Raw genomic sequence first — 12,939 nt, 5'->3', positions numbered from 1 at the left:
GTCCCAGCACTGAGCCTTGTGGTACCCCACTAGTCACCGCCTGCCATTCTGAAAAGGTCCCGTTTATTCCCACTCTTTGCTTCCTGTCTGCTAACCAATTCTCCACCCACACCAATACCTTACCCCCAATACCGTGTGCTTTAAGTTTGCACACTAATCTCCTGTGTGGGACCTTGTCAAAAGCCTTTTGAAAATCTGAATATACCACATCCACTGGTTCTCCCCTATCCACTCTACTAGTTACATCCTCAAAAAATTCTATGAGATTCGTCAGACATGATTTTCCTTTCACAAATCCATGCTGACTTTGTCCGATCATTTCACCGCTTTCCAAATGTGCTGTTATCACATCCTTGATAACTGACTCCAGCAGTTTCCCCACCACCGACGTTAGGCTAACCGGCCTATAATTCCCCGGTTTCTCTCTCCCACCTTTTTTAAAAAGTGGGGTTACATTAGCCACCCTCCAATCCTCAGGAACTAGATCAGAATCTAACGAGTTTTGAAAAATTATCACTAATGCATCCACTATTTCTTGGGCTACCTCCTTAAGCACTCTAGGATGCAGACCATCTGGCCCTGGGGATTTATCTGCCTTCAATCCCTTCAATTTACCTAACACCACTTCCCTACTAACATGTATTTCACTCAGTTCCTCCATCTCACTGGACCCTCTGTCCCTTACTATTTCTGGAAGATTATTTATGTCCTCCTTAGTGAAGACAGAACCAAAGTAATTATTCAATTGGTCTGCCATGTCCTTGCTCCCCATAATCAATTCACCTGTTTCTGTCTGCAGGGGACCTACATTTGTCTTTATCAGTCTTTTCCTTTTTACATATCTATAAAATCTTTTACAGTCCGTTTTTATGTTCTCTGCCAGTTTTCTCTCATAATCTTTTTTCCCCTTCCTAATTAAGCCCTTTGTCCTCCTCTGCTGAACTCTGAATTTCTCCCAGTCCTCAGGTGAGCCACTTTCTCTGGCTAATTTGTATGCTTCTTCTTTGGAATTGATACTATCCCTAATTTCTCTTGTCAGCCACGGGTGCACTACCTTCCTTGATTTATTCTTTTGCCAAACTGGGATGAACAATTGTTGTAGTTCATCCATGCAACCTTTAAATGCTTGCCATTGCATATCCACCGTCAATCCTTTAAGTGTCATTTGCCAGTCTATCTTAGCTAATTCACGTCTCATACCTTCAAAGTTACCCCTCTTTAAGTTCAGAACCTTTGTTTCTGAATTAACTATGTCACTCTCCATGTTAATGAAGAATTCCACCATATTATGGTCACTCTTACCCAAGGGGCCTCTCACGACAAGATCGCTAATTAACCCTTCCTCATTGCTCAAAACCCAGTCCAGAATAGCCTGCTCTCTAGTTGGTTCCTCGACATGTTGGTTCAAGAAACCATCCCGCATACATTCCAAGAAATCCTCTTCCTCAGCACCTTTACCAATTTGGTTCACCCAGTCTACATGTAGATTGAAGTCACCCATTATAACTGCTGTTCCTTTATTGCACACATTTCTAATTTCCTGTTTAATACCATCTCCGACCTCACTACTACTGTTAGGTGGCCTGTACACAACTCCCACCAGCGTCTTCTGCCCCTTAGTGTTACGCAGCTCTACCCATATCGATTCCACATCTTCCCGGCTTATGTCCTTCTTTTCTATTGCGTTAATCTCTTTTTTAACCAGCAACGCCACCCCACCTCCCCTTCCTTCATGTCTATCCGTCCTGAATATTGAATATCCCTGAACGTTGAGCTCCCATCCCTGGTCACCCTGGAGCCATGTCTCTGTGATCCCAACTATATCGTAATCATTAATAACAATCTGCACTTTCAATTCATCCACCTTATTACGAATGCTCCTTGCATTGACACATAAAGCCATCAGGCGCTCTTTTACAACTCTCTTAGCCCTTGTACAATTATGTTGAAAAGTGGCCCTTTTTAATGCTTGCCCTGGATTTGTCGGCCTGCCACTTTTACTTTTCTCCTTTGTACTTTTTGCTTCTACGCTCACTTTACACCCCTCTGTCTCTCTGCACTGGTTCCCATCCCTCTGTTGTGAACTAACCTCCTCACGCCTAGCCTCTTTAATTTGATTCCCACCCCCCAACCATTCTAGTTTAAAGTCACCTCAGTAGCCCTGGCTAATCTCCCTGCCAGGATATTGGTCCCCCTAGGATTCAAGTGTAACCCGTCCTTTTTGTACAGGTCACGCCTGCGCCAAAAGAGGTCCCAATGATCACCACTGGTAACCGGCAGCCAACCAGAATAGGATCCCTTTATACCCACTCTCTGTTTCCTGCCAATCAGCCAACGCTCTGTCCACGTATGTAACTTTCCTGGACGGATGGACTCAGTGTCGACTGTGGTCGGCTGTTTCCAAGGCATCGGCAAGTTGACGGTGCCTGGAGGTTCATGGCAGGGAGTTTCTCCCTTTTGCTGCCTGCTATCGGGGACTCGGGAGTAGATTGACTCGGGGGTTTTGAGACTTTTTTTTACGGTGCCCATGGTCTGTTCTTTATCAAATTATGGTATTGCTTTGCACTGTTGTAACTATATGTTATAATTATGTGGTTCTGTCAGTGTTAGTCTTTGGTTTGTCCTGTTTTCTGTGATATCACTCTGGAGAAACATTGTATCAGTTCTTAATGCATGTATGCATTTCTAAGTGACAATAAAGGAGGACTGAGTGTTCTCATAATCTAATCCCTGGGATAGCAAGTGTTAGGTGGGCCAAATGGCCTCCTATCTTACTAGGAGATACTGCAGCAGTTGAAAGCCTGTTGAATAGTGGATATGTGTCCCCTACTCTGTCCTCTCTGCCCTTTCCATCATCCCTCAACCAGTCAGGCTGCCCTTGGTGTCAATTGACCCTTTCAGTACGCAATTCATTCTGGTCACCATCTGTTTTGGAATGGGTCTGTCACTTGTCACAGTGAGAAGCCTTCGTCTGCTTGCCGTCCAGGCTGATCGTTCTGCACGCTGAGGCAGTACGAAGGAAATCAGAACGCATTTGTGGTCTCCCCATTACAGGAGGGAAGATGAGGCTTTGGAGGGGGTACTGGGGTTTAAAGGGCTTGTGCTATAAGGAGAGGGTGGACAAACGTGGGGTGTTCTCTCTGCTCAGAGTCTGGGGGGAGATCTGGTAGAGGTTTATAAGATTGTGAGAGGGTTTGATAGAGTAGACAGACAGTAATGTATAATACCATTTAAGATGGAGGTGGTAAATTCAAAGGTGGTGTGAGGGGCAAGTTCTTTTTACACAAAGAGCGGGGGTGGGGGGTGGTGGTAGAGGCAGGTACATGAGGGACGACTTAGAGACGTTTAGGTAGGCTCATGAATGGGAGGGAAATGGGAGGATGTGGACATGATGGCTGGCAGAATGGATCGGTTCAGTGTACCACTTGATGACTGATTGAAGGGCCGGCCTGCTCCCTGTGCTGAACTGTCCTACGGGTGGTGCTGCCTCACGAATGTAGAGACCGGGGTTCCGTCCCGATCTCCGGTGCGGTTTCCCCACTCACCAGTCAGTTGATAAGTTGCTCCTGGTGTGTTGGTGAATGATAGAAACTGCGGGTGGCGGTGGTGGGGGTCACTTGATGGAAGCTGGAAAGAGTAAAGTAGAGTGAGTTAAAGGGGTGTTTGACAGTCGGCATTGAGTGCCAAAGGGCCAGTCTTGGCGCTTGTGGTGAATCTGTGGAATCCATTGCCGCAAGGCAGAGGCTGACAGATTCTTGATTAGTCAGGGCATGCAGGGAGAAGGCAGGAGATTGGGGCTGAGAGGGAAAATGGATCAGCCATGATGAAATGGTGGAGCAGACTCGATGGGCCAGATGGCCTAATTTGGCTCCTCTGTATTATGGTCTTAATGATTCTCTTGTGTTGGTGCCTGGCCAAGTGGTTAAGGCATCGGTCTAGTGATCTGAAGGTTGCTAGTTCGAGCCTTGGCTGAGGCAGCGTGTTGTGTCCTTGAGCAAGGCACTTAACCACACATTGCTCTGCGACGACACCGGTGCCAAGCTGTATGGGTCCTAATGCCCTTCCCTTGGACAACATCGGTGGCGTGGAGAGGGGAGACTTGCAGCATGGGCAACTGCCAGTCTTCCATACAACCTTGCCTAGGCCCGCGCCCTGGAAACCTTCCAAGGCGCAAATCCATGGTCTCACGAGACTGACAGATATCTAAAAAAAAAAGGTCCTCTAAGACAGGGTTTCCCAACCAGGGGACTGCAGACCCCTCAGTGGTCCATGGCATAAAAAAGGTTGGGAGCCTCTGCTGTAATATATTTAAAGGCACATGTTAACGTAGCAGTTAAAACAACGCTTTACGGCGTCAGTGATCCGGGTTCGATTCCCGCCGCGGCCTGTAAGGAGTTTGTACGTTCTCCCCGTGACCGCGTGGGTTTCCCCTGGGTGCTCCCACGGTCCAAAGACGTACTGGTTGGTAGGCTAATTGGGCATAGTAAACTGTCCCGTGATTAGGCTAGGGTTAAATCGGGGAGGGGGGGAGTGGGGATAGGGTTAAATTGGGTCGGCCCAAAGGGCCGGAAACACCGTATCTTAATAAACAAACAACAGCAGGCTAGAATCTTTTACCCTTAGTACCCCCTGCCTGACGGAAAGGGATGAGGGGAGAATGACCTGGCCACAAGGAGTCCTGGACTGGGTTGGCTCCTTCCCCAAAGCAGCAGGAAGCGCTGGCTTGTGTGGTGTCCCGGCTGCCGACAGGAGGGCAAGCTTGCCCAGGCGGAGGCAGCAGAGGGCTGCGGAGGGAAAATCTGACGGGTGGAGCAAAGGGGGGCAGAGGGGAACAGCGGTGGAGGGTACCCGGTGTGTGGGTGATGGGCAGACTGAGCGGCTGGAGGAGACGAAAGGATTAGGGTGATGGGGGCAGGTGTCAGTTGGGAGGGATGGAGTGGGTCAGGGCACATACAAGAGGACGGGGGCAGAGGAAATTAAATTTAATGTTCTTGCCTTTGGGTTGTAAACGGGGCAAAATACTGTTCCTGTAGTTTGCATTTAGCTTCGCCCTGGCAGTGGAGGAGGCTGAAGACAGACTCTCCGGTGTGGGATTGGGGAGCTGGGAGCTAGAAGGCCACAGCGGGTGGCGCGCAGGCGCTTGGCGAAGCTCGGTCCCCACTGACCCCCCTCTCGTGTTTCGCACAGTTCATCGAGCCTTGCAAGTCGGACCGCTGGAACGGCAGCGATGTCGGCATCTTCCTGACGCAGTACACCAACACGGCCCGCGCCCTCGATGCCTTCAAGTGAGTAGCTGGACCGGTGGGGTGGCGGGGGGGGGATTTACCCGAGGAAAATCCGTTGCCACCCGCGTGCCGGAGTCCTAGGCCCTAGATAGGGACACCTCAGTCTGGGGTTAGCTTATCGTCACGTACACCCGGGAGCAGTGAGGTTCCTCGCTCGTGTAAAACACACAGAGTGCACGGTATTAATAAATACCGCGGGGCACCATGGTTGTAGCGGTTCACGTTCAGAGTTCAATTACGACACCACCTGTAAGGAATTTGTACGTTCGCCCTGTGACTACGTAGGTTTCCTCCGGGTGCTCCGGTTTCCTCCCACAGTCCAAAGACGTACCGGTCGGTAGGTCATTGTAAATTGTCCCGTGGTTAGGCTAGGGTTGAGCAGGTGGGCGGCTGGGCTGGGAGAGCCGGTTCTGCCTTGTAATGCTGAATGAGTTAATGCGATCCGATAGCATGGACATTGAGCTCAGTAACCCACCTCAGTAACTGAGGAGCAATGCCTTATAATCCAGCTGGATAGCCTATAACCCAGTGAGGGGGACAGGTTCTTGATTAGTCAGGGTGTCAAAAGTTACGGGGAGAAGGCAGGGGAATGGGGTTGAGAGGGATAGTAAATCAGCAAGGTTTGAAACTGGAGCAGACTCGATGGGCCGAATGGCCTAATTCTGCTCTTGTGTCTTAAGGTTTTATGGTCACTTTAAAAAGTATATCTCTCTCCACTCTTTCTGATCCTCTGCTTCCATTTTTAGTCCCTTGCCCCTTCTCCCAGCCCGTTCACCCGTCTTCATCCCCTTCTCCGTCCTGTTTTCACACACTTCCCACACAGGTCTGTCCCCTCACCTGCATTGCCTGTCTGGTCCCCTACGACTGTCCCTTCGTGGTTTTCATTCTCACCCCCTGTGTCGGATCCAGCACTGGCAGGCTTTGTGCTCCAGCTCATCTCCCTCTGGCAGACGTCTCTCATCTTCACACTCCCCCACCCCACTCCATCTGTTGTTTTCCCTTTTCCCTCTCCCGCTCCGTCTGTCTCCATCTGTCGTTCATCTGCCATTGTCGTTGGGTCACCCCCCCACCCCCCAGTCTGCCAGCCGCCTTGGAATCCTTTCTCACCCCTATACCAGCCACCTCGCCTCTCCACTCAGGGTTTCGGCTGGAGACGGTGACAGTGTCGCTCCTCCCGGAGACACTGCTGCTCTCACTGCGTTAGCAGAATCGTGCAGAGTACGGACTGAGGCAGCGCAGACAGGAATGCTGAATAACAGGAGAGGTGGAATTGAGGGTCGGAGAACATGGCAGCACCACCGGGAAGGGGATCGGTTCAGGAGTCTGACAGCACTGGGGAAGAACGTGTCTTTGACTCCGCTCGTCCGGGCTTTCAAAGCAAATTCAAGTCAAATCCAGTTCAAGTTTAATTATCATTCAACCAGACATCGATACATCGAACCAGCGTTCCTCTGGGCCCAAGTTGCATGTTCAAAAAAAACATATATATAACCCGAGCAACACACACAAAACGCTGGAGGAACTCAGCAGGCCAGGCAGCATCTATGGAAAAGAGGACAGTCGACGTTTCGGGCTGAGACCCTTCGGCAGCACTGGAGAATAAAAGCTGAGGAGTAGATTTAAAAAGGTTGGGGGAGTGGAGAGATAAACACAAGGCGATAGATGAAACCTGGAGGGGGAGGGATGAAGTAACGAGCTGGGAAGTTGATTGGTGAAAGAGACAGAAGGCCACGGAAGAAAGAAAAAAGGCTAGGAGCCCCAGAGAGAGGAAAGGAGATAAGGTGAGAGAGGGGAAAGGGGATGGGAAATGGTGAAGGCAGGGTGGAGGGCATTACAGAAGTTGGAGAAATCAATGTTCATGCCATCAGGTTGGAGGCTACTTAAACGGAATACGAGGTGCTGTTCCTCCAACTTGAGTGTGACGTCATCAGACAGTAGAGGAGGCAGTGGACGGACATATCGGAATGGAAATGGGAAGTGGAATTAAGATGGGCGGCCACTGGGAGATCCCGCTTGTCCTGGCGGACGGAGCGTAGATGCTTGGCGAAGTGGTCTCCCAATCTACGTCGGGTCGTACCGATATACAGGAGGCCACACCGGGAGCACCGAACACAGTATATGACCCCAATAGATGCACAGGGGAAGTGTCGCCTCACCTGGAAGGACTGTTTAGGGCTGTGAATGGTGTAGGGGCAGGTGTATCACTTGTTCTGCTTGCAAGGATAAGTGCTGAGTCCAAATGGACAATGGAGTTGAGTAGGGAGCGATCCCTGTGGAAAGCAGAAAGTTGGGGGGGTGTAGGGAAAGATGAGCTTGGTGGTGGGATCCCGTTGGAGATGGCGGAAGTTACGGAGAATTATGTGTTGGACGCGGAGGCTGGTGGGGTGGTAGGTGAGGACAAGAGGAACCCTGTCCCTGGTAGAGTAGGGTAAGAGCAGACGTGCATGAAATGGAAGAGATGCGGTTGAGAGCAGAGTTGATGGTGGAGGAAGGGAAGCCCTTTTCTTTGAAGAAGGAGGACATCTCCTTTGTTCTGGAATGAAAAGCCTCATCCTGAGAGCAGATGTGGTGGAGACAGAGGAATTGAGAGAAGGGGATGGTGTTTTAACAAGTTACAGGGTGGGATGAGATATTGTCCAGGTAGCTGTGAGAGTGTGTGAGTTTGTAATAGACATCAGTGGATAAACTGTCTCTGGCGATAGAGACAGGGAAGGGGGGTGTCGGAAATGGACCAGGTAAATTTGAGGGCAGGGTGGAAGTTGGAGGCAAAGTGGATGAAGAGGACGAGTTCCACATGGGTGCAGGAAGCAGCACCAATGCAGTCTTCAATGTAGCGTAGGAAAAGTGTGGGACAGTCACCAGTGTAGGTTTGGAACATAGACTGTTCCACATAGCCGATAAACAGGCAGGCATAGATACGAGTGCCCATGACGGAGCCAAAGGAGAAATTAGAGTGAGGACAAGTTCCGCTAGGTGGAGGAGAGTGGCGGTGGAGGGGTACTGGTTAGGTCTGGTGTCCAGGAAGAAAAAGGGCCTTCCTAGTGGGGAATGGAGGTGTATACGGACTGGGCATCCATAGAGAAAATAAAATGTTGGGGGCCAGGGAACTTGAAATCCTTGAAAAGGTATAACCCACATGTTTTGGCACCCAAGTCCCTCAAATTAATGGTATAGTTCCCGGCAGTGCATAGACTCAGCAATCCAGCTTGTCATTCCACCAACTGAACACTAGGGGCAGCACCAATGGGAGAAGCCAGCTCCCAACTCACGCACCACCGCCTCTGACAGCTCCTCTGCTGGACTGCAGCAGCAGGCAAGCCTGTGGCTTGAGGCCTCGTCCAAGCTACAAACAAGGCCGCGCAGCTCCCCCACCGTCTGTCGTGCCACCAAACAAGGGAAACAGGATATTATGGTCAAAAAGAAATGCTAGAGAATTTGGCAGCACCACCAGGAAGAGGATGTGAGAGAGGTGATCGGTTCAGGAGTCTGACACCAGTGGGGAAGAAGCTGTTCTTGACCTCTGCTAACTGGTTATCCACAACCCTTGCTTCACTCGTTAAACTCTATCTTCTTTAACGTAGTTCCACCTATGCAAGAGAGAACTTGCATTAAAATCGCCCCTCTCCTGACCCCAAGCTGCACCAGAGCTCCTGAATCTGTTGAAATCAGTAGTAGTTGGCAGATTGGCAACCATTTTGGGGTGTTTTTAAATATCCATTGCATCATAACACGCAGTGTACTGGTCTCAGGGGGGAGATTTCCCATGGACAGAGCATCCCAAGCCGGGAGTGATGGATAGCCTTGTGATTCAAGATAGATCATTTGGACCATAAAACACAGGAACAGAATTAGACCATTCTGGCCAAAGAAATTCTGCCTCATCTCTGTTCTAAAGGGACATTCCTGTATTCTAAGGCTGTGGCCTCTGGTCCTAGACTCTCCCGCTATTGGAAACAACCTGTCCACATCCACTCTGTCCAGGCCTTTCAATATTCGACACGTTTCAATGAAATCTGCCCCCTCCCCTCCCATTCTTCAAAACTTGAGTGAGCAAAGTCCCAGAACCATGGAGCGTTCCTCAAACATTAACCCTATAATTCCTGGGCTCATTCTCGTAAACCTGCCCTGGACCCTAAGATAGAAGGAATATCTTCGCTCAGAGGGAGCATGTGGAATCCTTCCTACTAAAGGCAGTCCTTAGATTTATTCAAAGAGGGGGTAGATCTATTCCATCTGTTCTTTAATGCCTGAAGCTCCAAGGGATATGCGGGGGGTGGGGGGTGATTGTGTGGAGCAGATCTGACAGGTTGAATGGTCCCTCCTGTTTTTTATTATCTTGCTTTGTTTTTTTTTCGCTATATTTCCGGCATTAGGATTTTGACTGATTCACAATGGCCACTGCAGCCCACAGTGCCACCGTGTGACCGGAGTGTGGAACTGCAGGTGGAAAATGTCTTGGGGGCACCAACTTGAGATGTTCAAAGTAAATTTATTACTAAAGTACAACCCTGAGATTAATTTTTTGTGGGCATACCAATAAATCCATAATAGAATAATAACCATAATATCATCAACAAAAGATTGCACCACCTTGGACATTCAACCAGTGTGCAAACGACAGCAAACTGTGTAAATAGGAAAAAAAAAGCAATAATAATAATAAATAAAGAAAGAATAAATAGCAAGAACATGAAATGAGGCGTCCTTGAAAGTGAGTCTGTAGGTTGGGGGAACATTTCAATGATGGAGCGAGGGAAGTTACTCCCTTTGGTTCAGGAGCCTGATGGTTGAGGGGTAGTAACTGTTCCTGAAGCTGGTGGTGTGAGTCCTGGGGCTCCTATACCACCTCCCTGGTGGCAGCAGTGATAAGAGAGCATGTCCTGGGTGGTGGGGGTCCCTGATGATGCATTCTGCTTTCTAGCAACAATGCTCTGTATAGATGTGCTCAATGGTTAGGACTGGGCCAAATCTACTACTTTTTTGTAGGATTTTCCGTTCAAGGGCATTGGTGTTTCCATACCAGGCCATGATGCAGCCAGTCAATATACTCTCCACTACACGTCTGTAAAAGTTTGTCAGAGTTTCAGACGTCATGCTGAAACTTCACAAACTCCTCAGGAAGTGGAGGTGCTGACGTGCTTTCTTCACAATCGTCCTCTGAAGTGTGGACACTGAGGAATCGAAAGTTGCTGCTCCTCTCTTGAGGACTGGCCGATGGTTACAGCCTGGGCGGGGTAGGGGGGCGGCGGAGAGAGCTGCAGGTACAGCAGCTTTAAAGCCAGCAGCCGGCACCCTCGTGTAACGACTGGCCCGCTTTCTGTTTTACTTCCCCAGGCACCAGGCTTTGTGGGAGCGTTACATGGGCACCATCAAAAATTGCATCCTGAAGATGTACCACGACTGAGGACTTTGGGTCTGGTCCCACACGGAGCCAGAACGAAACCTACTAGCCTCTGCTCAACCCAGCGGGGATCTGCAAACCCGTGAGAGATTCTCTGCGTGTGACTTCTTAAAAATTGCAAATATTGGGAATGTTAGAAGGAGTTAAAGGGCAGATTCGGCCCTGCTGTTTGCTGTTTAAAATTGGAACGGTCAAAGAACCTCTCCTCTGGTGGTTGTCTGGGGGGCTGTGTTATCTGGGGGACAGGATTGTCCCAGGGACTGTGTCATTATCACCCACTGCAGAGGAGGAAGAGGCAGCCCGAAGGTTCAATGAATATGTGAAATGGCCTGACTGCCGTGGACCTGGGGGAAAGATGGATAAACCTGTATCCATTTCACATGTCTGTGGTACTTTATTGGCTCTACACATGAAGGGGGAGGGGTGGTGGAGGAGTGTGTCTGTGTTTGTTTCTCCCTCCCTCCCCCTCCCCCTCCCCTCTCTCCCCATCTTCCTCTCCCCATCTTCCTCTCCCCATCTTCCTCTCCCCTCTTCCTCTCCCCCTCTTCCTCTCCCCCCCTTCCTCTCCCCCCTCTTCCTCTCCCCCCTCTTCCTCTCCCCCCTCTTCCTCTCCCCCCTCTTCCTCTCCCCCCTCTTCCTCTCCCCCCTCTTCCTCTCCCCCCTCTCCCCCCCAATCTCTTCACTCTACCAGCAGGAGATCTTTCTGACATCTCCCTCCCTCTTTCTTTCCCACTCTCCCTCTCTTCTCTGTCTACCTCTTGCCCAACCCCTCCTCTCTCCTCCTCCTCTTCCCCGTCATCTGTTCAAATCTCTGCTCCCTTCTTTCCCTCCACCACCTCCCTCCCTTTCCACCGGACTCCTATTCCCACCTTCTCCCTTCCTGCCCCTCGAACCCCCTCTATCCTACCAAAATCCTCCTTTCCCCTAACCTCCATATCCCCCCTCACCTTGACCCGTCCCCATCACCCTTGCCCTGTCTCCGCATTTTCACATCACTCTACCCCTCTATGTTGTCCCTCTCCCTTCCCACTCCATTCTTCCCGTCTCTCTGCCTCATCCCCTTTCCCTCCCCTTCCTTCCTTCCCTTCACCCCTCTTCGCTCCCTCAAATCCTCTTCCTTTCCCATAACTCCACCTCTCCCACCTCAACTTTCCGTTTCGTCCACCCCAACCTCTCCTCAGATCCCCTCTGCCTGTCCCTCTCCGTTCTCACTCCACTCCCCCGTCTCATTCTCCACCCCCCCACCCCATCTCCCTCCACGCCCCTGACCCTCCCGCCACGAGGTCTACATCTCTCTCTACCGCCCCCCACCCCCCGGAGTGGACTGTGTTCCAGATTTATCGCCCTTCATCCGTAACGCAAAGTCGGGTCAGTTGCGCGTGCATCCAGATACGCCCGTTGAAAAAGAATAAATTTTGTGTTGTCTTAAATTTCCCAAGAGAGAATTTTTATTTTGCGCACCAGATTTTCTGGCAGTGATTTGTGGATTCTGTAAGGGGGGGATTTCCATAACCCAAACTGTCGTAACGCGAGCACATTGAAACATTTGCATCGTTGTTAAGGTATTTCCATTGGAATAGGTTTTTCTTAAGATCCCAGCACTGTTTAATTACAGGAATTAAACTGCTCCAACTGCGGCCTCTGCTTCCGTGGTTTACTGACCAGTGGCCCAACCCTGCCATCACCGGCATCTTCACTGATGCAAACACAAGCTATCGGCCATTGCACGCGGAGGGCAGTTGTCCGCTGAAGATGGCCGCCTCCTGGATCTGTCCACGAATTCCGATTGGCCACACTGATGATGTGTGGGTCCGTCGACCAATGGGGAAGCAGAGAGCTCCAGTGGTGGAGAGAGCCGGGTGATACAGCCAGCTCTGGTCACAGTCATCCCGGAGGCATGGTGGGGCTTCAGAAGTGGCTAAACATTTTAGTTCCATTTCCCAGTCCCGTTCTGACGTGAGGGCCACCCTCAGGGTGGAGGAGCAACACCTTGTATCCCGTCTGGGTAGCCTCCAACTTGATGACATGAACATCAATTCCCCTCCCTCCCCCTTCCTCTATTCCCTACTCAGGCTTTTAACCTCCTCATCTGCCTGGGTCCCCCTCCCCCTTCCCTTTCTCCTCTAGTCCACTCCCCTCCTGTCAGATTCCTTCCTCTCCAGCCTTGACCTTTCCCACCCACCTCTCTTCACCTGTCGCCTTCCAGTTGGCTGCCTTCTCCCCCCCCCACACCTTTTTATTCTGATGTCTTCC

General features: G+C 50.5%; 1 protein-coding gene across 1 annotated transcript in view; it reads left to right on the top strand.

The window, feature by feature from the left end:
• fibpa (fibroblast growth factor (acidic) intracellular binding protein a) overlaps positions 1-12,377 on the top strand; it is a 73,939-nt gene extending 61,562 nt beyond the window's left edge. The window contains exons 9-10 of the mRNA XM_063036261.1: positions 5,188-5,285; positions 10,620-12,377. Of these exons, the coding sequence (XP_062892331.1) occupies positions 5,188-5,285; positions 10,620-10,689 (168 nt within the window). The 3' untranslated portion in view covers positions 10,690-12,377. The remainder of the gene's footprint in view (positions 1-5,187; positions 5,286-10,619) is intronic.
• Positions 12,378-12,939: the final 562 nt, after the last annotated feature.

Source organism: Mobula hypostoma, chromosome 30 (assembly GCF_963921235.1).
Source record: "Mobula hypostoma chromosome 30, sMobHyp1.1, whole genome shotgun sequence".
Taxonomy (NCBI): Eukaryota; Metazoa; Chordata; class Chondrichthyes; order Myliobatiformes; family Myliobatidae; genus Mobula; species Mobula hypostoma.
The sequence above is the reverse complement of the archived record's forward strand: the minus strand, read 5'-3'. Positions and strand labels throughout refer to the sequence as shown.